General features: G+C 44.3%; 1 protein-coding gene and 1 long non-coding RNA gene across 3 annotated transcripts in view; one reads left to right on the forward strand and one right to left on the reverse strand.

The window, feature by feature from the left end:
* Nucleotides 1-18,887, reverse strand: part of SCN4B (sodium voltage-gated channel beta subunit 4) — a 132,474-nt gene extending 113,587 nt beyond the window's left edge. Inside the window, exons 1-2 of one of the 2 annotated variants that reach the window (XM_082273398.1) lie at nucleotides 18,761-18,887; nucleotides 16,847-16,943 (exon numbers count right to left, since the gene is read on the reverse strand). In XM_082273398.1, coding sequence (XP_082129524.1) covers nucleotides 16,847-16,940 — 94 coding nt within the window. In that variant the 5' untranslated portion in view covers nucleotides 16,941-16,943; nucleotides 18,761-18,887. Of the gene's footprint in view, nucleotides 1-16,846; nucleotides 16,944-17,930; nucleotides 18,031-18,760 lie in introns of those variants that run through there. The other variant, XM_082273397.1, reaches the window with a different exon arrangement.
* A 339-nt stretch (nucleotides 18,888-19,226) lies between these two features.
* LOC309567890 overlaps nucleotides 19,227-26,827 on the forward strand; it is a 110,794-nt gene continuing 103,193 nt past the window's right edge. The window contains exon 1 of the long non-coding RNA XR_014225969.1: nucleotides 19,227-19,397. This is a non-coding gene — a long non-coding RNA (uncharacterized lncRNA). The remainder of the gene's footprint in view (nucleotides 19,398-26,827) is intronic.

A 26,827-nucleotide genomic window follows, 5' to 3' on the forward strand; every position in this document is an offset into this window, starting at 1 on the left:
AAATCCCCTTCTTAGATGTACTACTGGTAGCATCGGGGAACCGTGTTGTAACATGCCTATACAGGAAACCATTGGCAGGGAATAGTCTCTTGTTGGCCGAGTCAAATCATCCCAAACATACCATCAAGGGCATACCAGTGGGACAATGTATCCATATACGGAGAATTTGAAGTGAGGATGCTGACTTCGAAAGAGAGGCGTCTAGTCTGTATAATAAATGGGGTAATCCCATTTGGACCTTGGAACGGGCAGTTATTATCGCAAAGGCAAAGAATAGGTAGGACCATCTTAGCAAGCCGCGGACACCCCATTCTGGGGTCACCCATAAGCCCACGCGTATGGGCAGTATTCCAACATGATAACGACCCCAAACACACCTCCACGACGACCACTGCCTTGCTAAAGAAGCTGAAGGTAAAGGTAATGGACTGACAAGCATGTCTCCAGACCTAAACTGTATAGAGCATCTGTGGGACATCCTCAAATGGAAGTTGGAGGAGCGCAAGGTCTTTAACATCCACCAGCTCCTTAATGTTGTCATGGAGGAGTGGAAGAGAACTCAAATGACAACCTGTGAAGCTCTGGTGGACTCCATGCCCAAGAAGGTTAAGGCAGTGCTGGAAAATAATGGTGGCCACACAAAATATTGACACTTTTGGCCCAATTTGGACATTTTGACTTAGGGGTGTACTCACTTTTGTTGCCAGCGGTTTAGACATTAATGGCTGTGTGTTGAGTTATTTTGAGGGGACAGCAAATCTACACTGATATACAAGCCGTACACTCACTACTTTACATTGTAGCAAAGTGTCATTTCTTCAGTGTTGTCACATGAAAAGATATAATAAAATATTTACAAAAATGTGTGGGGTGTACTCAATTTTGTGAGATACTGTATGTCATACATACTATCAGTTTTTATAATATATATGTTTTTGGTATACATTCTGAATTATAGATGCACATATTTGTGTATTTAAAGAGATGTGTACAATATATGTGAGCGCTTCACATTTTTGTTGTGTCAGCGCTTACTTTCAAGGGGATTTCTACATATGCACATTAGTGTGATGGTAACATGTATATACTTTGTATTACAATATTGGCACTTTTCCACTGCAAGTACCTTCTCGGCTCTACTCGGTCCTGCTTGGCCCTGCTTGGCCCGGTTTGCTTTTCCACTGCTGGTACCGCATGGTACGGTGTTGGAACAGTTTGGTTCGGTATGGTATGGTTTGCTTTTCCACTAAAGTAGTACTAAAGTTAAGTGGGTGGGATAACAACGGGGTGGGTGGGATTCTCTGACCAATCAGTGGCTAGTAGTGACTGCATGCAAAGGATTGTGGGATATGGTACCGGGTATGGTACCTCTTGGTACCTCAATCGAGGTGGTACTGTTTTTGAGAGACGTACCGTTCGGTTCCATGCAGTGGAAAAGCGCCGCCGTGCCGTACCGTGCCAAACCGTTCCTACACCGTACCATGCGGTACCAGCAGTGGAAAAGCACAAAAGCGTGCCGAACCGTTCGGGTTCCATGCAGTGGAAAAGCGCCATATGTGTCTTTTTCTTTTAATATTTTTTCTTTTTGGTTTATATGTGTAACAAAGTGTCTTGTTGTTTGTTATACGGGGTGTATACATTGTATCCTATGTGTGGGCTGTGGAAATGGGATCATTATGAATTTATGGATTCCACCTGCAGCCTCATAGCTATAGGTCAGTGCAATACCCTGCAGTAATCAGCAATGACTAAGCACAGGTGTGTGAAACGCATCTGCTAAATTGTTTCTTAAGCTGTGAGTGCATATCTTGTTCTCTTTTTTAATGGATCTAAAAAAAATTTGAAGATTTTATTCTGGATGTGCCGTCACCTTTGTTTCTCTTTATTGTCCTCCTGACTGCCCATCTAAACAAGGGCATGCAGCCACTCAGGGTTTTACACAGCCCACGGCATGTCACATTCGCTGGGAAGAACCACTGCTGAACGTGATCCATTCCATACCTGCCTGGAGTTTTCACGTTCTCTCTGTGCCTGCGTGGGTTTCCTCCATATAACTCCGGGTTCCTCCCACACTTCAAAGACATGCTGGTAGGTTAATTGGCTCTTATCTAAATTGGTCCTATTACATTGTGTGTAAGTGTGAATGTAAATTAGAGGCTTTAGATTGTAAGCTTCTTGAGGGCAGGGACTGATGTGAATGTACAATATATATATATGTAAATCGCTGCGTAAACTGATGTCGCTATAAAAGTTGCTAAAATAAATAAAAAATAAAATATAAAAATCAAGTGAGAGGGCTGCACCATAAATGCCCTGCAACCACACACAATGCACCTAGTTACAGCAGGGTGGGTTGGCAATTTCAGGATTAAAGATAGGCAGTGAGAAGGCAACATACAGTATCTCACAAAAGTGAGTACACCCCTCACTTTTGAAAATATTTTGAAAATATTTTGGTATATCTTTTTATGTGACAACACTGAAGAAATGACACTTTACACTTCTAACCGCCCAATAAAGTCTTTGGCATAAATCTTGGCATGTACCACTTACCATTGTCTTAGATCTGATCAGCAAAATGTACCACCACAATGCAAGGAACAAGTAACACAAGAGCCTACCCAAGGTCGAGTTCAATTCACGCCAGCAAAGTGCAGGCGCTGATGTGTACTGTGTTGGATTAGTAAGGGGCAGTCCACTGTGAACGCTCTTTACTTTTTTCTCTTCTTTTTTTTTTTCACAAAAGGACAGTTCACTCAAGTCTCTGCATAGCAGCGTATTGATATGTGCTCCGGTGCTGTGACATGCGGTGCTATGCCATATGCCTGCTTTGGTAACATTGCCCAAAACGGCACAGGCAGCGTCACCTATGGAGATTTTTAAGTACCATCGTTTGTCGCCATTCCACGAGTGTGTACAATTTTAAACCGTAACATGTTAGGTACCTATTTACTCAGCGTGACATCATCTTTCACATTATACAAAAAAATTAGGTCTGTTGAGGTCTGTTGCCAAAGAGACTGCAAAGCCCTACAGCTCCAGAAAGTATGCAGGATTATGCCCTTGTCACCACATCCCGAAACATGTGTCATGCACTAATGGGTATATTCTGTGCAACCTGACAGGGGTGTAATGCCAGCGGGTATGAAGCTTAACTACAGTCTCCTTGATGGCTACAGAGCGAGTACATTTTTGCATATTGGAAACCATGTCATGCCAATCTTCTGCTGGGAGCTCCTGGCCTGTCTCCACTTCCCAGCCCAGCATAGCCGTTGACTTAGCTATAGTATCACGATCATTTAGGTATTTATATAAGATGGAGATAGTCCCCTTGTCTCTAGAACTCTCGTCACATTGACACTCAAAAGGTGACTTGGCCTCTCCCTCATCCAGTGCTGTATCTTGGCCTAGGCCTACAAGGCCCAGGCCTAGGGCGGCACTTTGCAGGGGGGCAGCAAAAAAACTGCACCCCACACGAAAAAAAAACAGCCTCCTCCCAGATCCCGCAGAAAGGGGTCCCCGCCGGCTTGTGCTACACTTTTAGTATAGTGCCAGTCTTATGGAGCGAATTGGGCTGGAGGGCAGGGTCCAGGAGGCAAATCACTAATAAGGCAGCACTGATGGGCACTGATGAGGCTGAACTCATGGGAACTGATGAGGCTGCACTGATGGGCACTGATAGACTGTGGTTGTGGTCTGTGGTTTACAGATGACAGGGCTGGTCATAAACTGGAAGGGGGTGTGGCCTTTACAGGAAGAGGTGGGTTATATTTAAATTAGGGCGTGCACAAGTTTAATCAGGCCTAGGGCAGCACAAAACCTAAATACACCACTGCCCTCATCCTTTTCTAGAATGGTTCTAGAATGGTGGAAAAAAAGTATCTGACTTGCAGATATTTATACAAATCGGAATGAGGGAGGGCATAATTCTGTTGAAGATACTCAAATGAGTAAAAAGAGGAGCCTTGTAATAGCGAGTCCAAAGTCACCAGGTCCTGTGCAATCCAGTTAGCAAATTCCAGCCCTGTATTGAAGGCTGGGGAGAACTTGTGCTCACCAAAAAAGGAAGTCAAGTGGGAGGGTCTAGAAAGCAACTTGAATTTCCCCTTATAGAGAGACCAGAGACAAAGGGACTGGCCCACAATACCATTGAGTGGTGCAACATCTTTTGGGCTAATGGAGAGCAACCAGAGGAGGCCCAAGAGATAATATGTAGCCACCAAAATCCTCTCAAAGTGTAGCCATGGTATGAGGGATGTGGAGGTATGCCATTGTGCTAATTGTATCAAGCGTGCAGTCAAATAGTATTTCCAATGGTTTGGGCAACCTAGGCCTCCTGTAGGTTGGGGCTCTATACATCAGTGAGCAAACAATACAAGGCTTCTTGTTTTGATAGATAAATTTGAACAATTCGGTCTGGATTGACTCTAACGTTGAACGTGATTCATAGAGAGGTAAAGACCAAAAGTGAAATGACAACCTAGGAAGTTCAGACATTTTCACAGCCTGTATCCTACCCAAAAATTATATACTGTATGATGACCATATAGAAAGCAAACGTTCCGTTAGTCTGGGGGGGATTATTTTCCCCTAACCCGTTCAGACTGTTTTTGCCACTTTTTTGGCTTGTTCAACATGTTTAAAAGTTTTTTTCTATTTTTTTTTCTTTTTCATATTTTCTTTTATGCTCCACTCCTCAGGTTGACTGATCCTAATTCTGCTTTACCTAAGATGAGCCACAGATGTTTGGGTCGGGTCAGTGGTGTATTTTGGTTTTGTGCTGCCCTAGGCAAGACTAAAATTGGGCACCCCCCCCTATGTAAATTTGCCCCACTCCTTTCTTAACGGATGTGGCTCCCTCCAAAAACGAAGGACTACAATTCCCCGCATGAACCCCAGAGATCTCATGAGAGGGGGGGGTGGGTGGGGGAGAGAGGGGGAGGGTAAGGGGGGATGAGAGAGAGAGAAGGGGGTGAGAGAGAGAGAGCGAGAGGGGGGATGAGAGAGAGAGAGAGCGAGAGGGGGGATGAGAGAGAGAGAGAGAGAGAGAGAGAGGTGAGAGAGAGAGAGAGAGAGAGGGGTGAGAGAGAGAGAGCGTGAAGGGGGATGAGAGTGAGAGGGGGGATGAGAGAGAGAGCAAGAGGGGGATGAGAGAGAGAGAGCGAGAGGGGGGATGAGAGAGAGAGAGAGAGAGAGAGGGGTGAGAGAGAGAGAGCGTGAAGGGGGATGAGAGTGAGAGGGGGGATGAGAGAGAGAGCAAGAGGGGGATGAGAGAGAGAGAGCGAGAGGAGGGATGAGAGAGGGGGGTGACAGAGAGAGGGGGGTGAGAGAGAGGGGGATAAGAGCGAGAGAGAGGGGGGTGAGAGAGAGGGGGAAATGAGAGAGGCCGCTCTAGCAACCAGTGGCCAATAGAATCTCAGGTGGAGGGGGGCAGCTTTTTTGCTGCCCCCCTGCAAAGTGCCGCCCTAGGCCTGGGCCTTGTTGGCCTAGGCCAAAATACAGCCCTGGGTCGGGTACTGTAGGATGAGCCATATGCAATCCCCACAACCTGAATTCCATTTGCTTTTTCCCTTGATGTTAAAATGGGTCTTAATGTAACTTCCCATAACCTTAAGGGATTTCATTCCCCACACAAAAGGTGTAAAGCCTTCTGCTCCTATAAAACCCAGGGCAGGATACACATTTCTCCTCCCATAACCACCCAACCTACTTTCACAAATCATTTAACCACTTGCCGACCGCCGCACGACTATCTACGTCGGCGGTCAGCCCCTCACAGGCAAACTAACGTAGGGCTACGTTGTTTGCTTGTGAGGGTCTAGGGAGCGAGCGCGCGCCCCCCGGGGCGCGCTCCCGCGTGGTCACGGGCCCCCCCGCGCGTGTGACCAGCGGACCCGATGTCCGCCGGTCACTCGGCGATCGGCGGGGGAGAGGGAGAATGTCAGGCAGCTTGTGTAAACAAACTGCCTGTCATTCTCCTCGCTGCAAAGACACTGATAAAACGGATCTGGTATGTAGATCCGTTGATCAGTGTCCTTACAGCTAGAGCCACAGCCAATCACAGTAGAAACCACGCCCCTAGGGACACACACAGCCCCTCCCTTCCAAATAAAGTTAACCCCTTCACTACCAGTGTATTTTTACAGTAACAGTGCATATGTATAGCACTGATTACTGTAGAAATGTCACTGGTAACCCCAAAAGTGTCAAAAATGTCAGTCAAGGGTCCGATCTGTCCGCCGCAATGTCGCAGTACCGCAAAAAAAATCGCAGATCGCCGCCATTACGCGTTAAAAAAAAAAACAAAAAAAATGACAAAAATCTTTCCCTTTGTTAGTAAACGCGATAACTTTTGCGCAAACCAATCAAAATACGCTTTTTGCGATTTTTTTTACCAAACATAGGTAGCATAAAATAAATTGGCCGAAAATTTTTAAAAATTTTGATTTTTACATTTTTTTTGGGGGGAATTTCATATAAAAAATGTGAAAAATATTGCTATTTTTGCAAAATTGACGCTCTTTTTTTGTTTATAGCGCGTGATCAAAAAATCGCACAGGTGATCAAATACCACCAAAAGAAAGCTCTGTTTGTGGGAAAAAAAGGACGTCAAATTCGTTTAGGTACAGCGTCGCACGACCGCGCAATTGTGCGTTAAATTCACGCAGTGCCGAATCGCAAAATACCCCCTGGTCGGAATGGGGGTAAAATCTTCCGGGGCTTAAGTGGTTAAACAACGCTATTTTACTACATATGAATTCAGTGTGAACTGAACCATAGTCAAAAAATAAAATATTGATAGATCACTTTAGGCTGGCCCATTTTGCAGGTATATCTATGTAAACCAATAAAAATAAGTGTCTATACTGTTTAAAATCCAGTAATCCACTGTCTCACCCCTCTCTGCACATGCTCAGTTGCTCTCTATGTGCGGCACTGTGCCTAAAATTAGAGCCAATAGAGTTCAATCAACTGACAGCTTTAAGATTTACTGTTGTTGAAGGGGGAAGAAAGCAACGGGAATGACAGACAATGGGATTGATTTACTAAAACTGGAGATTACGAAATCTGGTGCAGCTCTGAATAAAAACCAATCAGCTTTCAGGGTTTTTTTGTCAAAGCTTAATTGAAGAAGCTGAAGTTAGAAGCTGATTGGTTACCATGTACAGCTGCTCCAGATTTTGCATTCTCCAGTTTTAGTAAATCAACCCCAGTCTGTGTCATTCCTGGAAACACAGAGTGGGGAGGGAAAAAAGAAAAGCAGGAGAGGTAAAAAAAAAATCTGCTGCCAGGAAGACACTTTAACTTATAAGGATAGTGTTTTATGTTATCTCCCCCGAATCTCTCTCCTTTCTCTCTTATGGGCAGCCTGTGAATTTCAGCACTGTAAAGCTTCTGTCCTCTCTAGCTGAGCCAAGACAAACAATTTGGCTCCATTCACATTAGCGCATCTGCAAAGCTGAATGATTTGCAGTGTGACTTTGATGCGACTTCCAGTGCGACTCTGATCCGTCTTTACACTCAATGGATCTACATTGCATCAAAAGTCGCACCAAAGTAGCGCAGGCACCTTTTTAAAGTCACTCCAACTTTAAGTTGCACCGATTTGAATGAGTGCCATTGAAAAAAATGGGGTGAGTCGCATGACAAATCGTACAAGTGTGAAGGGGGCCTCAGGGCTGGAAATTTTCATATTTTAATTGCAGAAAGTGACATACAGGGATGGATTTAATAATACTGGAAAGTGCAAAATCTGGTGCAGATGTGCATTGTAGCCAATCAGCTTCTAACTTTACCTTGTTTAATTAAAGTTCCACCCTAACAAACATTTTTTTAGATAAAAATACCCCCGGTATAGTGCCTTACCTTTTAGAAGAAATACTTACCTTGAAAATGTCTTGTCCAGCTCTGCCATCTCAGGTGTGGGCAGCTGAAGCCAGAGCGCCCTCTTCGGTGTCGTCAGAGTCTAAAAATGCCCTGCACCGGCCCCGCTCGTCACTTCCGGTGCAGACGCATCATCCCTGCACAGCTTCTGGGCATGCCCAGAAACTGGTCAGCAGGGAATGCCGCGCCTGCACCGGAAGTGACGAGCAGGGCCGGTGCAGCCGCATTGAATCCTGGGAGCGATGACACTCAACTCCCAGGAGTCAATGCAAGCAGGAAGTGACGTCGTGGGCAGAGGGAGGAAGAGGAAGGAAGGTATATTTTCATCAAAAAGAAGGTAAGTGAAACTAAAAAAAAAATTTGAATTATCCAATTGTTTTTCAGGTACATTAAAGAAAGCGGATGGTGAAAAGTTGATTTTGAGGGTGGAACTCCGCTTTAAAGGGAGTTCCGGCCAAAAAATCCACTTTGGGCCATCCGCTTGCTCAGTGTCACCTGTAAAAGAAATGGATAGTCCAGATTTTTTGTTTACTTACCTTGTTATTGAAGAAAATATACTCACCTTTCTTCCCCTTCCTCCCTCTGTGGCCGAGGCCCGCGCCGTCACTTCCTGGCTTGCATTGATTCCTGAGAGTTGAACGTCATCGCTCCCAGGAATCAATGCGCCTGCCCTGGCCCCGCTCGTCACTTCCGGTGAAGGTGCGTCATTCCCTGCTAAACAGCTTCTGGGCATGCCCAGAAGCTGTGCAGGGATGATGCATCTGCACCGGAAGTGACGAGCGGGGCCGGTGCAGTGCACTGTGGGACCGAAGAGGACACGGAAGAGGACACGGAAGAGGACGCGCTGGCTTCAGCTGCCCACACCTGAGATGGCAGCGCTGGAGAACACATTTTCAAGGTAAGTATTTCTTCTAAAATGTAAGTGCGACCTGTGACAGTTCAGAGGCTAGCCATTGTGGAATGTACTAGCCCTGACTGTCCCGGGGGTATTTTTATTAAAAATCATTTCCGAGGCCAGAACTCCGCTTTAAGCTTTGACAAACAAAACATAATAATAGAATCAGATTGTTTACTATGCACAGCTGCACTAGATTTTGCACTCTCCAGTTTTAGTAAATCAACCCCCATAGTGTTTGAGATCACAGACCAGGGAGAGGGGGAGAGTTTCCAATATGGAAGTAAATGATCTGGGCTTCAACAAAATGGCAGCCTCCGATAAGAAGAAACAAGAGCATTGCTGGAGGCAATTTACAGCACACATTCATTTTAGTGGCATAATTCTGAACGTGGAATGTATGTTTTTTTTGTTAAGGAACATTATTTGTTAATAAACTGTTATTAGTAAAGTTCTGCTTTAGGCCCCTTTCACACTTGTGCGACCTAAAAGTCACGCGATTTTGCCACAATTTTTTGCCACAAATTTGACTGGACTTGCAGCAATGCCTGTGTAATCTTGAAGGCTATAGACGTCAAAACGCATCAAAGTCAGACCAAGGTAGTGCAGGGACTACTTTGAAGTCGCAAAGATATGAATGGTAATCATTGGAGTGGGACTTGTTATGCGACTTTGCTGTCCCAAGTCGCACACGTGTGAAAGGGGCCTAAAGGAGAGTTATGGAGCTCCAAACATTGAAAGAAACATTGACATTGCTGAATTTAAAGCTGAGGTGTGGCCAAAAACAATGTTTGTACATTTTCACGGTAAAAATAGGTTTCCTCTAATGGAGTGTGCCTCATCTCTGGCTGCTGCAGCCTTTGTTAAAACTTTTACATCTTCCCCTGTTGGCGCTAAACCTCCTCCATTTATACAGCTGCTCAGTGCTTCATCCATTCATACAACTGCTTGGCACCTCATCCATTCATACAGCTGCCCAGTACTTCCTCCAGTCATACAACTGCTCGGCGCCTCCTCCATTCATACAGCTGCCCAGTACTTCCTCCACTCATACAGCTGCTCGGCGCCTCCTCCATTCATACAGCTGCTTGGATTCTCCTCTATAGATATAGCTGTTCTGTAACTTTTCCATTCATATAGCTCGGCCCTCCTCCATTCATACTACTGCACATCACCTCCTCCACTCCTGTATTGATACAATTTCCCACCACCTCCTTCATTCATACAGCTGTTTGGCATCTCCTCCAATTATAAAAAAAGCCTTGCATTCTTCTCACTGAATGCAAGTGGCTCAATATATGGAGGAGGTGTTAATGAATGCCTTGATCTCCCTCCTCCAATCGCAGAACATCTTGCATTCAGCAAGAACAATGCAAATGTTTTTTTTATTAATGGCGGAGGTGCCAAGCATGCAACTTCCCATTTTTCCCTATTTGTACTACAGCTGGAACTACACGTGTCAGAGCCAGGAGTACATTATTGACAGGTAAGTGTGGGCTGAATAAATGTAAAAGTGTCAGCAAATGCTGTAGTAGCCAGGAAGGAGGCACATCCCATTGGAAGTAACCTATTTCCACTGTAGAGATGTACAAAAATCATTTTTCCCATAATTCAGCTTTAAATTTAGAAATATCAACTTTTCTTTCTCAGAAGAGGTGCATGGGCTTTTTTTGAAGCTCCACGATGCAATTATATGAACATTGTTTGTGGTCATTTTTTTTAGCTTCAATGAGTTTAGCTGTAATGAAAGCAGGGCTGCAGAGTGCAATGGTTAAATGAGAACTAAAATCAAATTTATTGCATCAAATATTATAAAGGAGCATTAATCACTGACACAAAACATTGGATTAGTATTGTTGAAATATTGTTTTCTTCTTTGAAAATGTCTGCACACCCCTAATCCATCCCTGTAGCTGCAGCTGCTGTTTTTTAGCTCTTAACTGCCAGTGGAGGGGAGATACATCAATTTCCTACTGATTACAAAGGTGAGAGAACACATCCCTGGACTCCCTTTAGACATACATATTCCAGGGAGGGAGATGGACTCTGCATAGCGTAAACTTTAGCTATGCAGTCTGCCCATCAGTGGCTTGATTGCACTCTCAGACCTGCTCCTGGAACTGTGTTTAAGGAACTGATCAACACAGCCAAGTCTACACCATCCAGGGGCCAGCATGGAGTAATATGCTCTTCTAAAGGGATGTTGATGATGTGTTCTTTCACTCAATCTCATCTCTCAGCATCACTATACAACTTTTAATTTACCTTCTACTTTGTAGTGCAAGGGCCTAGCTGATTGCATATGAATTGAGAAGTGTATCCAGCTTAACACTCTCTGCTCTCTGTGCATCTTAATGTGTGAATACAAATGGAGATATTGAGAGAGCAGCATGAATTGTATACACAGGCATGAATGAAATGGATGCAGATGTGGAACTCAGGAACGATTTCAAGATATTTACAGGGACTAAATGTACACAGAATTTTAAAGCATAGGGATGGCAATGCCTAAATAGTTACATTGGCATGCATGCAATGCCAGGCTGCTGCAAGAAAAGATAACAGAATACTGGCATGTATTAAAAAGGGGATTCACTCCAGAGATAAAACAATTATTCCCCAACTCTACAAGATTCTGGTCCGGCCACATCTGGAGTATTCCATCCAGTTCTGGGCACCAGTCCTCGGGAAGGATGTGCTGGAACTGGAGAGAATCCAGAGAAGGGCCATAAAGCTAATAAAGGGACTGGAGGAAAGATTACATGCATTGAACTTATTTTCTCTGGAGAAGAGCCATTCAGTGAAATTGGAGGAGAAGCAGTTTAACATTAAACTGCGTAGAGGGTTCTATACTGTCAGAGCATTGAACTTATTCTCTCTGGGGAAGAGACACTTGAGAGGGGACATGATAGTGATGTACAAATACCATACTGGTGACCCAAGCATAGGGAAAAAAACCTTTCAGTGAAAGACAATTTAAAAAGGCACACGGCCATTCACTAAAACTGGAAGAGAAGCGGTTTAACATTAAACTGTGTAAGGGGTTCTTTACTGTCAGAGCGGTAAGGATGTGGAACTCTCTTCCACAAGCAGTGGTATCAGCAGGGAGTGTCGATAGTTTAAAAAAACTATTAGATGGGCCCTTTAACCACCACAACATACAGGGATATACAATTTACTATTGACATAAACATTTATACACCCCCACACACACCATAGGTAGAACTGGATAGATTGGTGTGTTTTTTTTAACCTTACCAACTATGTAATTATGTAACATTGATTCAGCTTGGACCAATGTAAGTATGGATGTGCTTGTGGGATCCCCGTGAAAGCTGGAAATCACTGTAGTCGATACTGCTACTACAGTGACTTCCACTTGCTTCCAGATGCCGTGCTGAGCAGCTGCCCTGCTGCCTTGTGAACACAGGAGGTCACTTGCTCGGCACGGCCACTTAGCATTTGGTCAATGAATGCAAAGTATTCTCTGATTGAACGAGGTGGAGAGATGACGGTGACATCACAATCTCCACCTCGTCCAATCAGAGAATGTTTTACATCCATTAAGAAAATGCAAAGTGTTCTCTGAATGGCGCCAATGCCGAGGAAGCAACCTGCTGTTATCAGTGAGCAATTCGGCAGCTGCTCAGCACGGGACCCGGAAATTAGTGGCGCTCACTGAAGTAGCCTACCACAGTAATTTCCAGCTTCCACATGGATCCCATAGGTATATCACAAGCTGGGCCAACGTACCTTTGTAAAAACGGCCATATCTAAACTTCAGCACAGGATGAAAGAAATGAGAATGAAAATAATTGGGAACAGTATGAAGCATTTGTCATTTTTGTATTTTAACGCATTAATAAACACAGAGGCAAACATTTATTATATTGCAGCTTACTAATGCTAGCATGTGGTGGCTGCATTCGTTTTCTTTTTTTAGGCTTTCTTTCCTTTATTTTTACCAGGTGATCTGGCCAATAAGCCTTTTTTTTTTAACTGAACAAGCTGTCCTACAAATGTAGCACTTGGAGAGTTGAGAACAAACTGTTTACAACTGACAGGAGTGCTTACAATGATCTGCTTATATTTATGTATGCAAAACATTTATCCCAAAAGAAAAAGAAATGTTTGTAGCAGCTTAAAAAAGTGTTAGCTAGTCTTAGGTTTCAATTTGGTATTGTATCTAAATCTGGTAGTGCATCTTAGCCCCCCGTTCACACTGAATGCAGCTTTGAAATCGTGCTACTTCAGCCAGATTTGAAAGCCGCCGGCCAGTGCGATTTCATGTGTAAGACCTCATCTGGAATATGCAGTTCAGTTTTGGGCATCAGTTCTGAAAAAAGGATATCGGGGAACTGGAGAAAGTGCAGAGAAGGGCAACCAAATTGATAAGAGGCATGGGGGAGATTAGAGGAACTGAATTTATTCTCTCTTGAGAAGAGGAGATTAAGGGGGGATCCAATCAACATGTATAAATACATAAGGGGTCCATAACTTGGTGTTGGGTTATTCACTTTAAGGTCAACACAGAGGACAAGGGGGCACTCTTTACGTATAGAGGAAAACAGATTTCGTCTCCAAATACGGAAAGGTTTCTTCACCGTAAGAGCTGTGAAAATGTGGAATAGACTCCCTCCAGAGGTGGTTCTGGCCAGCTCACTAGATTGCTTTAAAAAAGTCTGGGTTTTTTCCTGGGTGTACATAATATAAATGGCTACTAATATTTATAGGTAAAGTTGATCCAGGGAATATCCGATTGCCTCTCGGGGGATCAGGAAGGAATTTTTTCCTCTGCTGTAGCAAATTGGATCATGCTTTTTCGCCTTCCTCTGGATCAATGTGGGTATAGGATTGTGTATATGGGATTTATGGTTGGGTTTTCTTTTCTGTTTTTTATTGGTTGAGGCAGATGGACTTGTGTCTTTTTTCAACCTGACTATGTAACTATGCGACTCCGTGCACAGATGTCAATGTAAGTCACACATGAAATCGCCAAAAATAGTGCAGGAACCTTTTCAAAGTTGGTGCAAGTCGGAGTCGCACCAGTTTTGAACAATTCCATAGCCAGAAATAGGGTGCGACTCGTCATGCGTTTTTGATCTGTCAAATCTCATGACAAGTCGCAAAGTTGTGAACGATGGCTGAAGCCAGCCACAGATTGATCGAAATTTCTCTTGTTTAGCAGGAACAGGCCAAATTTCGATCCATATACTGTATGTGCAGGCTGGTTGTACTGAAGTCGCTCCATCAATCAGTCTGCCTGGGCTGTCCGATTTTTTTATTTTTTATTATGTGATCACTGCCAGCAGTTTTAAGCTGGCTACACATTATACAATTTTCTTGTTCAATTTCCTTTAGATTTACCTTCAGCTAGGACCTGCCTGATTGCATACAATTTAAAGTGTTTAGGTCTGACCTCATATTATATGGTTTTAGCAAATCCAAAAGAAAATTGTACAAGAAAATTGTATAATGTGTAGCCGGCTATAGTCGCAAGCAGTGATCATTGTATTATGATAGGAAACCTCCTGCTGTCAGGATACAATAGCTCTCCGGGAGGGGTTCCCCCATTAACACTAAATGTGTTGATGGGCAAATCCGGCAATCTTTCTCCTGGGTTCACACTGCTGCGGTGGAGACACCGCATGGTTATACGCACTGGAATCGGAGCACATTCCAGTGCGAATTACATGGGTGTCTCTGGGGTGCGATTTAAGCCATGGATTTGTATGGCTCAAATTGCACCAAATTCACACCAAACTGGTTCAGGACCCTTTTTTTTGTCCACAAACTGATTGCAGGGTGTCGATAATTCAACATATACTTGGCAATCAGTTTGCAAGGAGAGAAAATTGGTAATGTCTCTCACTACCCCCCCCCCCCCCCACCACCACCACCACCTCCTCCTTCCAAACTGACAAAGCTGCTGTCCAAAGCTGCAGCTGTATTTTATTACTCTCCACAGAATGTCCTTTCAGGCACATTCAGCACCATTTTTGATTTTTAATGGGGACCCCACTCCAATGGCAGTCTATCCACCCTTGTTTGTGTTGGTCTCATGCCGCTGGCCACTGCCACAGCTCCCGGAGATGAGTCCCCCACCATGTCTTCGGCTTCCAGCACCTCATTTGGAACCTTTAGCTGACCTGTGAGTAACCAGGGGAGGCTCCTCTCTCCCCCCCTTTTTTTTTTTTTTTTTTGCATTTAATACTAGACTACAAATATACTTTATTGCAGGTACAAGCCTATTTACCCTGCATCGGCTCCTGATGAGTGGAAAGAACCCACGAAACGCGTAGAGCCCTTTTCGATGCTACGCAATTACCACTATCTGATATATTACTTGTTCATACAACCATTATTCATCAATGCATCTTGACAGCGAAGTCTAGGTCTATTTATAACACCCACAACACGATGGTGTGGCGATATGTCTTAGTGTATATCAGTGTTCATTTTGGCAGCAAATTTCAATTTAGTTTTAGTCTTAGTCTTAGGACTAAAATTGCATTTTAGTTTTAGTCCCAATTTAGTCTTCTGCAAGTGTTTTAGTTTTAGTCGTATTTAGTCGTATAAAACTCCAGCACATTTTAGTCGACTAAAACGTCCTACATTTTAGTCGACTAAAACTCATTTTAGTCATCTATAATCGAATGGGTGTAGTTCAATTGTAATTTGTAATGCATTATTTAAGCATTTCTCTACAATTTCCAAACTCATTATATACTACTGCTGGTCCTGGAGTGAAAAATCTAATATGTTATTATTTATGGTATTAAGCTTTGAGCATGCACCAGTGTTAATTTTGGCAGCAAATTTCGATTTAGTTTTAGTTTTCTTTTGACTAAAATGCCATTTTAGTTTTAGTCGTATTTTAGTCATCTGAATTGTTTTAGTTTTAGTTGTATTTTAGTCGACTAAAATTGTGTTAATTTAGTCGACGAAAACGTTTTAGTCGGTTTTAGTCGACGAAATTAACACTGGTGTATATATATGTACTATGTGCGATAAATGAGCAATACTATTTATTCTTTGTATTTTGAAACGACTCAATATGTGTATATGTACCAATAAACATTTTATACATTGATTTTCTACATCATGTTATAGCTGTGTGCTTCATTCAAAGTCCCAAACCTCCCTCCTCTTTTATCTGAACCAGGGATGGAGGCATATGACCCTACCCAGTCATTACCTCATTTAAAGTCCCACATATCCCCCCTTTTTTTGAAAGCTGCTGTCCAAAAGTGTCTCATTTGCTCCTTAGTGCAGATGTAGGCACAGGAGATGTAATACCGGACAGATCCTTGTGTCTTTTTTCAACCAGACTAACTATGAGATCACCAGGGGAAAAAAGCCAGCCTACAAAAAGAAAACAAATGCAGCCATCACATCTAATGATTGCTAAGCTGCAATAGATTACATTTGTGGTTTTGGGTTTAATACAACTTTAAAGTACACAGAGCATGCAGGAGGAATCAAGCATCTGATTATTGGTTTTGTGTGATTCCTGTATATAGCTCAACAGCAGAAAAGAGATTATAGGATATTAGGAGGGCATGAAGTAGATGGAGCATGGTCGGAGGATGCAGGTAGGGATGCCGATGACAAGGGACAGAAGTGGCCTGTTGCTGACTCAGCCTGCAGATACCAGTGCTGAGTCATGGACAATCTTGTGTTAACATCGTGTTTTGTACTATAAATCCCTCATATGATCCAATTGACAGTCCTGTATCCTAATAGTTCTCACCACACCCTGGCTCTCTCTCTTATCCCTGCAGTACCTCTGCAGTCTTTTTGGCTGGCATTAAGTTTGCCTGGTGTGTGTAAGGCAGGGAAGGTGCTGGTAGAGGTGGTGGGGGGGTTACTATTGTCATGTTTCTCTAAATTTAGATTCCCAAAGTGCAGCTAATCACGGGAGAGATAACGCTAGAAGCACACTCCTCGTAGGAGAAATCCACTGAAACTGCAGAACGATGCAACTTTCCTACCGTCTCCTCCGTCCACAACAGATGGGGAATTGTTGCTAAGCAGTAGAGAAAGCTCATTTATCAGCTCACTCACCCAGGATGACGATGAAGAGCCATGAATGCCGGTGACACTGCGGACCGCGGATATCAGAGGAGACGTCTCCGAGCAAAGGGGGTCCCAGCTGCATTTTCTGTCAGGAGAGACATACAAAGCAGTGATAACCATGGAAGCCTTCTTCATAGGTGACCACAGCAGAAGATTTCTTCATAGGTGACCACGACAGAAGATTTCAGCATAGGTGACCACGACAGAAGATTTCAGCATAGGTGACCACAATAGAAGATTTCTGCATAGGTGACCACAATAGAAGATTTCTGCATAGGTGACCACAGCAGAAGCTTTCTTCATGGGTGACCACAGCAGAAGCTTTCTTCATGGGTGACTACAACAGAAGATTTCTTCATAGGTGACCACTGACCACAATAGAAGATTTCTGCATAGGTGACCACAATAGAAGATTTCTTCATAGGTGACCACAGCAGAAGCTTTCTTCATGGGTGACTACAACAGAAGATTTCTTCATAGGTGACCACAGCAGAAGCCTTCTTCATGGGTGACCACAATAAAAGATTTCTGCATAGGTGACCACAATAGAAGATTTCTGCATAGGTGACCACGATAGAAGATTTTTTCATAGGTGACCACAGTAGAAGCATTCTTCATAGGTGACCACAGTAAAAGATTTCTGCATAGGTGACCACAGTAAAAGCATTCTTCATAGGCGACCACAATATAAGCCTTTTTCATAGGTGACCACCATAAAAGCCGTCTTCATAGGTGACCCCAACAGAAGCGTTCTTAATAGGTGACCCTAACAAAAGTCTTCTTCATAGGTGACCCCAATAGAAGCCTTCATAGGTGACAACAATAGAAGTCTTCTTAATAGGTGACCCCCTAACAGAAGCTTTCTTAATAGGTGACCCCCTAACAGAAGCTTTCTTAATAGGTGACCCCAACAGAAGCTTTCTTCATAGGTGACACCAATAGATGTCTTCTTAGTAGGTGACCCCCTAACAGAAGCTTTCTTCATAGGTGACCCCCCCATACACACTTTGAGTGAGTGTCTCTGAGCCTACCCTGAGGTGACCCCCCCCCCCCCCATGTTTTCTCTCCCTACCTGTATCCCCAGTCAGCAGCCTGTGCTGTATGTCTTGCTCCTTCCCTGTGTCCCCTCAGTAATGTCCTCTTACCTCTCCCCTCTGCACCCCTTCCTTCCCTGTGTCCCCTCAGTAATGTCCTCTTACCTCTCCCATCTGCACCCCTTCCTTCCCTGTGTCCCCTCAGTAATGTCCTCTTACCTCTCCCCTCTGCACCCCTTCCTTCCCTGTGTCCCCTCAGTAATGTCCTCTTACCTCTCCCCTCTGCACCCCTTCCTTCCCTGTGTCCCCTCAGTAATGTCCTCTTACCTCTCCCATCTGCACCCCTTCCTTCCCTGTGTCCCCTCAGTAATGTCCTCTTACCTCTCCCCTCTGCACCCCTTCCTTCCCTGTGTCCCCTCAGTAATGTCCTCTTACCTCTCCCCTCTGCACCCCTTCCTTCCCTGTGTCCCCTCAGTAATGTCCTCTTACCTCTCCCCTCTGCACCCCTTCCTTCCCTGTGTCCCCTCAGTAATGTCCTCTTACCTCTCCCCTCTGCACCCCTTCCTTCCCTGTGTCCCCTCAGTAATGTCCTCTTACCTCTCCCATCTGCACCCCTTCCTTCCCTGTGTCCCCTCAGTAATGTCCTCTTACCTCTCCCCTCTGCACCCCTTCCTTCCCTGTGTCCCCTCAGTAATGTCCTCTTACCTCTCCCCTCTGCACCCCTTCCTTCCCTGTGTCCCCTCAGTAATGTCCTCTTACCTCTCCCCTCTGCACTCCTTCCTTCCCTGTGTCCCCTCAGTAATGTCCTCTTACCTCTCCCCTCTGCACCCCTTCCTTCCCATGTGTCCCCTCAGTAATGTCCTCTTACCTCTCCCCTCTGCACTCCTTCCTTCCCATGTGCACACACACACTTCTGCTGACTTCTCAGCACTGCAGTTCCAATGTGGGCGGGGCCAGGCGGCAGAGCCCGCCCCGTGGCAGCTGTCTGCAGATTCCCCGGTGTGATCGGTGCAGGGAGCTCCCCTCCATCAGTATACAGCGCAGGATGACAGCATGCAGCACTTCCACTACAATGACAGATGTGCGATCCTCACACCTACACAGATCAGCGTGTCATCACTAAATATTGATACATACCCAGCACGGGAGGATGCATGGAATCAGGATGGAGGGGGTTAACTGTTTCGTGTGACATCGGCGATGTGTGTGTTTGGAGTGGGGACAGAAGTTTCCGAGATGAGATATGGAGAGGGCAGGGGGGGGGGGGTAGAAGGACAGATAGGGGAGGGGGGGGAGTCCTGGAGTCAGATGGGGAATTGACACTGGAAAGGTTAGATGAAGGAAATTATATAGAGCAGAGATGACAGCAGGGAGAGTTTTCATTGGGATCACTGTGCTGGAGGACTGCAGAGAGGACAGGATCCATCCAGAGGGTGAGCCTGGGGAGGACAGATCCAGAGAACTTTGGATGGAAGGCAGCACAGGAGAGATGGAGGATCACATCAGTAAGTACAGCAGCAGGGATAGCATGCAAAATCTAATTTAGGGAACTTTCATTTAGAGGAAGCACATGAGAGATGAAGGATCCTACCAGTGCAGCAGGACTAGCCTGGGGAGGACAGATCCAGAGAACTTTAGATAAAGGTAGTACAGGAAAGATGGAGGATCACACCAATGAGTACAGCAGGACTAGCCTGGGGAGGACAGATCCAGAGAACTTTGGATAAAAGCAGTTCAGGAGAGATGTGGGGATCAAACCAGTGAGTGCAGCAGAACTAGCCTGGGGAGGACAGATCCAGAGAACTTTAGATAAAGGCAGTACAGGAGGATCACACCAGTGAGTACTGCAGGACTAGCCCGAGGAGGACAGATCCAGAGAACTTTAGGTAAAGGCAGTACAAGAGAGATGGAGGATCACACCAGTGAGTGCAGCAGGACTAGCCTGAGGAGGACAGATCCAGAGAACTTTAGATAAAGGCAGTACAAGAGAGATGGAGGATCACACCAGTGAGTGCAGCAGGACTAGCCTGAGGAGGACAGATCCAGAGAACTTTAGATAAAGGCAGTACAGGAGGATCACGCCAGTGAGTGCAGCAGGACTAGCCTGGGGAGGACAGATGCAGAGAACTTTGGATGAAAGGCAGCATAGGAGAGATGGAGGATCACACCACTTAGTATAGCAGGGATAGCCTGAAAAAAAAAAATAGATCCAGAGGGCTTTAAATTAGAGGCAGCACAGAAGATTTTAATGATTCCCATAGCATGCATTCCTGGATGTACAAAACCAGGAAACTTTAAAAGTAGCACAGGAGAGATAAAGGATCACACCAGTAAATACATTGGGGCTAGCCTAAAAAAAAAAAAAAAAAAAAAAAAAACAGATCAAGAGAACTTTAAATTAGAAGCAGCACAGGAGAGATGAAGGATAACGCCAGTGAGTACAGTCGGGATAGCCTACAAAACCAAATTCAGGAAAGCTTGGATGAAAGGGAAGCACAGGAGAAATAAAGGATCACACCAGTAAGTACAGCGGAACTAGCCTACAAAAATCAGATTATGGGAACTTTGGATGAAAGGCAGCACAGTGAGTGCAGCAGGACTAGCCTGGAAAAGCAGATCCAGAGAACTTTCAATTAGAGGCAGCACAGGGGAGACGAAGGGTCACATCAGTGAGTGCAGCAGGACTAGCCTGGGGAGGAAAGATCCTGTGAACTTTGGATGACAGGCAGCACAGGAGAGATGAAGGCTCACACCAGTAAGTACAACAGGACTAGCCTGGAAAACCAGATCCAGAGAACTTTAAATTAGAGGCAGCCGAAGAGAATTGAAGGATCACATCAGTATGTACAGCAGGGCTAGCCTGGACAACCAGATTCAAGGCAGCACAGGAGATGTAAAGGATTCACCCAGTATACAGCAGAGTAGCCTTGAGTGAACAGACCCAGGAAACTTTAAGGCATCAAAATAGATGCAGTAGGGTTAGGCTGCAGGTGAAAGACCCTGAAAACATTTAATTAAATGCAACAGAGTAAATGTGAAGGATGCTACCACAAGCCTGGGCTAGCCCGGGAAAACAACAGATATAGGGAATTGTGGGTGCAAGGCAGAACAGGATCGATGAAGGTCTCCACCAAGCTAGCCCTGGGTGAGTAGACACAGGGAACATTAAGGGCAGTAGAGGAGATATAGTAGGGCTAGGCTGCAGAGGACAGACCCAGAAAACTTAGGTAAAAGCAGCAGAAGAAATATGAAGTATCCTACCATAAGAGCAGGACTAGCCTGGAAAAGAACACATCCAGGGAACTTTAGATGAAAGGCAGCCTTGGAGAAGTGAAAGATCCCTCCAGTGCAGCAGGGCTATCCTGGATGGAAAGGGCTAAGAGATTTGGGGCCATAAGGACAAGGCAATCCAGGGGTGAACAGACCCAGGGAATTTTCAATGCAAGGCATCACAGGAGATGTAAAGATTTCACCACTACAGCAGGGCTTTGTGTGATCAGACTCAGGAAACTTTACATTTAAAGCAGCAAAGGTGATGCAGTAGGGCAAGGCTGAAATAAACATACCCAGGAAAATTTTCATTTACAGAATAACTAAAGGTACAATTTTTTTAATTTTGGCATAGAATAGAGAGGTATTAGATCACCTGTCAGTGTTTATTGCTGTCTGTGTCCCCATTATGGAGATTTCCCTTCCCCATAGCTTCCAACTGTCCCTGATTTCAAGGGACTGTCCCTGATTTGGAATTTCAAGGGACTGTCCCTGGTTTGGAACAAAGTCCCACTTTCCTCCTCATTTGTCCCTTATTTTGGTCTGATCTATAAAGTTGTATATTGGGGCACATTTTATCTTTCAAGAAGTGTTTCCCAGTGCTAAACCTTTCATCCAAATTCTAAATGCATTTGTACATTTTAAAAGCCAATATAAAGGAATAGTAGTAGTAAAAAAAAAAAAAAAAGAAAGGCACTTCTGGGGTTAACCAATCATTTTTTTTTTTATAATTCTCCTTTAAGGGGGCGTGGCATGGGGTATCCTATGTCTATATACTTTTGCTAATAGGTGTCCCTCATTCCCATCTCAAAGAGTTTGTCCTGTTTACCATTATCATTGAAAGTGAGAGTAAAAGAAAATCCCAAATTTTGGGTTGTCCCCAGAAAAGTAATAAAGGGGACATTTTCCAATGGGACCACTAGTTTTGGTGACCTGGGGGTCCCCAAGGAATTCCCTTAATTTGCAGGGATTTCCTCTCACTTCCTGTTTGGCTTTGGGACATGAAGTGAAGGGAAATCTCTGAAATGGGACACAGATGGTGAAAAAAAATCTGACAGGGTTTTAACCCTCCCTTACTCTATCCAAAGTGAAAAAAAAAAAGTTTTCCCTATAGTTTTAAAGTGGGGTACACACTAGTAGAAAATCTGCCGAAAATTCCCATCCGAGGTAAAATTGTACGATTTTCGGCTAGTGTGTACACAACTTTCAGCCGCCGATGCCGACATTTTCAACAAAAAAAAACGGAGGAACAAACACCAAAATTTTTATTGTCCATCCCCAGACGACCAATTTTCGTTTAATGTGTATGCAGTACGTCCGTGAAAAATCGGATACAAAAGACCGCGCATGATCTGAAGTTGCTGACGACCCGGAAGTCTAGGAACAAATGTCCCAAAAAAAAAAAAAAAATCGGATGAGAAATTTCGTGAACATTTATGCTCTGTCAACTAAAAACGGTTATGAATGCTGAGCAAGAGAGAGAAAAATCTGAGGATATTTCGTCCGATTTCCGTCAAGTGTGTACGGGCCTTAAGTTAAGGCGACAGAAGAGAAGCAACGGGGCTAGGCTGCATTGAACAACTTCAAGAAACCTTTAATTAAAGGCAGCAGAGGAGATGCAGTAGGTCTAGGACAGACTCAGAAACAAAGAGATTGTAAAGGCAGAAGGGTTTTTTTTTATCTTAATGCATTAAGATAAAAAAAATCTTTGTGCAGCAGCCCCCCCTCAGCCCCCCTAATACTTACCTGAGCCCATCTTTATCAAGCGATGTTGCAGAGATTTTTCAGCAGCCTGGGACTTTCCTCCTCATTGGCTGAGACAGCAACATTGCGCTATTGGCTCCCGCTGCTGTCAATCAAAGTCAGTCAGCCAATCACTGGAGCTGTGGCTCGGCCTGGGCTCCCCCACAGCAAGCTACTTGCTGTGGGAATTCTCAACAGGAGGGAGGGGCCAGGAGCACAGAAGAGGGACCGGAGAAGAGGAGGATCCAGGCCACTCTGGGCAAAACCAGCTGCACAGAGCAGTATAAAAGTATAAAATGTTTGTTATGTACAAAAAAAGAAACTTTACAATCACTTTAAATGAAAGACATCAGAGGAGATGCAGTAGGGTTAGGCTGCAATGGACAGGCTCAGAAAACATTCAATTAAAGACAGCAGAGGAGATGCAGTAGGGCTAGGCTGCAATGGACAGACTAAGGAAACTTTAAATAAAGACAGCAGAGGAGATGCAGTAGGGCTAGGCTGCAATGGCCAGACTCAGGAAACTTTAAATAAAGACAGCAGAGGAGATGCAGTAGGGCTAGGCTGTAATGGACAGACTCAGAAACTTTAAATAAAGACAGCAGAGGAGATGCAGTAGGGCTAGGCTGTAATGGACAGACTCAGAAACTTTAAATAAAGACAGCCGAGGAGACGCAGTAGGGTTAGGCTGCAATGGACAGGCTCAGGAAACTTTAAATAAAGACAGCAGAGGAGATGCAGTAGGGCTAGGCTGCAATGGACAGGCTCAGGAAACTTTAAATAAAGTCAGCAGAGGAGATGCAGTAGGGCTAGGCTGCAATGGACAGACTAAGGAAACTTTAAATAAAGACAGCAAAGGAAATGCAGTAGGGCTAGGCTGCAATGGACAGACTAAGGAAACTTTAAATAAAGACAACAGAGGAGATGCAGTAGGGTTAGGCTGCAATGGACAGACTAAGGAAACTTTAAATTAAAGTCAGCAGAGGAGATGCAGTAGGGCTAGGCTGCAATAGACAGACTCCGGAAACTTTAAATCAAAGACAGCAGAGGAGATGCAGTTGGGCTAGGCTACAATAGACATACTCAGAAACTTTAAATTAAGACAGCAGAGTAGATGCAGTAGGGCTAGGCTACAATGAACAGACTCAGGAAACTTTACATTTAAGGCAGCAGAGGAGATGCAGTAGGGCTAGGCTGCAATGGACAGACTCAGGAAACTTTAAATAAAGACAGCAGAGGAGATGCAGTAGGGCTAGGCTGCAATGGACAGACTAAGGAAACTTTAAATAAAGGCAGCAGAGGAGACGCAGTAGGGCCAGGCTGCAATAGACAGACTCAGAAACTTTAAATAAAGACAGCCGAGGAGACGCAGTAGGGCTAGGCTGCAATAGACAGACTCAGAAACTTTAAATAAAGACAGCCGAGGAGATGCAGTAGGGCTAGGCTGCAATAGACAGACTCAGAAACTTTAAATAAAGACAGCAGAGGAGATGCAGTAGGGCTAGGCTGCAATGGACAGACTAAGGAAACTTTAAATAAAGACAGCCGAGGAGACGCAGTAGGGCTAGGCTGCAATGGACAGACTCAGAAACTTTAAATAAAGACAGCAGAGGAGATGCAGTAGGGCTAGGCTGCAATGGACAGACTAAGGAAACTTTAAATAAAGACAGCCGAGGAGACGCAGTAGGGCCAGGCTGCAATAGACAGACTCAGGAAACTTTAAATAAAGACAGCCGAGGAGACGCAGTAGGGCTAGGCTGCAATAGACAGACTCAGAAACTTTAAATAAAGACAGCCGAGGAGATGCAGTAGGGCCAGGCTGCAATAGACAGACTCAGAAACTTTAAATAAAGACAGCAGAGGAGATGCAGTAGGGCTAGGCTGCAATGGACAGGCTCAGGAAACTTTAAATAAAGACAGCCGAGGAGACGCAGTAGGGCTAGGCTGCAATGGACAGACTCAGAAACTTTAAATAAAGACAGCAGAGGAGATGCAGTTGGGCTAGGCTGCAAAGAACAGTCCCAGGAAACATTGTACTGAAAGCAGAGCAGGGGAAATGAATGGTCCCCTTGTACAGACTTCTTGCAGTTCTAGTGGGATAACAGCGTCTTCTGGAAGATTGGTGCAGCAGCTATTGGCAGTTTTGCAGAGGTTCCATGGCACTCTGCCCATCAGAGGTTTGATACTCAGAATGTGCCTGTAAGCAGCAGCAGAGCTCATAGCAGCAGAGCACACACAGCATCTAGTAACCCTCTCATGTACAATCTCCTGGGAAGGCTGAGAACTGGAGAGAAGGACGACTAGCAGGGGGTTTGCCTGTGATCAACCCTTTATGTATTTATTTGCTAGCTCCAGTGAATGAATTCATTAGGGAAACTAGCCTTTGGTTCTCTGAGATAAGTGTAGCCGGACATCTAAGGTAACCAGAAAGAAGCTGTGAGTTCATTAGTCACAAGAAGGAAACGGGATGCTGCAGCAGCGGGAGGTTGGTAATAGGACCTCAAGGTGCCCCAAAGAGGAAAGAAGAGGTAGGATCCCCTGACAGTGTGTTCCAGTGCCTGCAATGGGTGAGTCAATTGATTTTTCAAACTTTCCTAGTCATCAGAGATGGTTTGTTGGCCAGAGTCATAACAAAGTAACTTTTAATGTGTAATCTATATTATACAATTTCAACTATATCTAAAGTCAAAAGTTTTTTTTCAGTTTTGGATGGAGTGGGGAAGGATTAGAACCTACTGTATGTCCGGTTTTATTACTGGGCGCTGTGGGGGTAGATTCACCCCCTCTGTCTGTCCTGGTGACCACTGTCACTGGGATAAAAGTGAAGGATAATACAAAATTTCAAATTGCCAGGAAATTACATGAAATCCTAAATTTTGAGTTGTTACCAGAATAAGAACAGAAGGGAAATCTTTTAATGGGAAAATGGGTATTTACTGCACTATGAAGAGATTTCATCTGACTTCCTGTTGTATCCACACAGATTACAGAAAAAAAAAAAAAAAAAAACGCTGAGATTTTAACCATTTCCTACCTTATCCAAGAAAAAATTGGGCTTTAGAATTAATTTCTACGTGTGTGTGCTTGTCTACATGTGCCCTTATCATGCTTCTTTACTCTGATGCAATTTGAAGAGTATGTTTTTTGTAATTACAGAAAAGAAAATAGGAACTTTTACTTCCTTCTAAAAAAGGATTGGATTTATTGTAGTTGTTTGAATGCTCTCTCTGGCCAGGTGAAATATGCTGCTTCTTGTGTGCAAATCTCCTTATTTCTGAATCTTAACAAATGTAGATGACATACCCAAGATATAAAGTTAAACTCTGGGGAAAACTACACTAGCAAAGGGGTTCCCCACTGAGAGGACACCAATGGCCCACTCACGTCCCTGAGTGATGGAGAGAAGAGCAGAGGGAAGTGTGTGTGAGTGTGTGTGTGTTGGAGGGGGGGGTTTGGGGCAGGGGCTAAGGTAAGAAAAAGTTATTTTTCGTGTTCAAAGATTTTTTTTTACAAAAAGGGTACCCCCAATGGTTTGGGACTTTATATGCCACTAAAACCCTGAAGAAAGACAAAAGAGTATATAAATTAAAATTGTATTACATAAAGAACCAAAAATAATAACTACATACGCAAAATTGTATATATCCAGCAAACAACTAGATATACATAGAGTTAAAACTTGCATGCAAGGACAGACCAGTATCCATACAGAAGACTCCTAGGCACCATTGGTGGAGAGAACCGGACAGGACCCTACGCGTTTCGGGTATAAAACCCTTCCTCAGGGGTCAACCAGAGTTCAATGCACTAACTGTACCAAAGGGAGTCCTTTTGTGAGGGTAACTGAGCTGTCAATTAAAACGGTGTTAACCGAAAAAGAAGTGTCTGGTCTCACTTAAACATAGTTCACCGAGAAAGAAAA

The sequence above is a fragment of the Pelophylax lessonae genome (genome assembly GCF_965119305.1).
Source record: "Pelophylax lessonae genome assembly, chromosome: 12".
Lineage (NCBI taxonomy): Eukaryota > Metazoa > Chordata > Amphibia > Anura > Ranidae > Pelophylax > Pelophylax lessonae.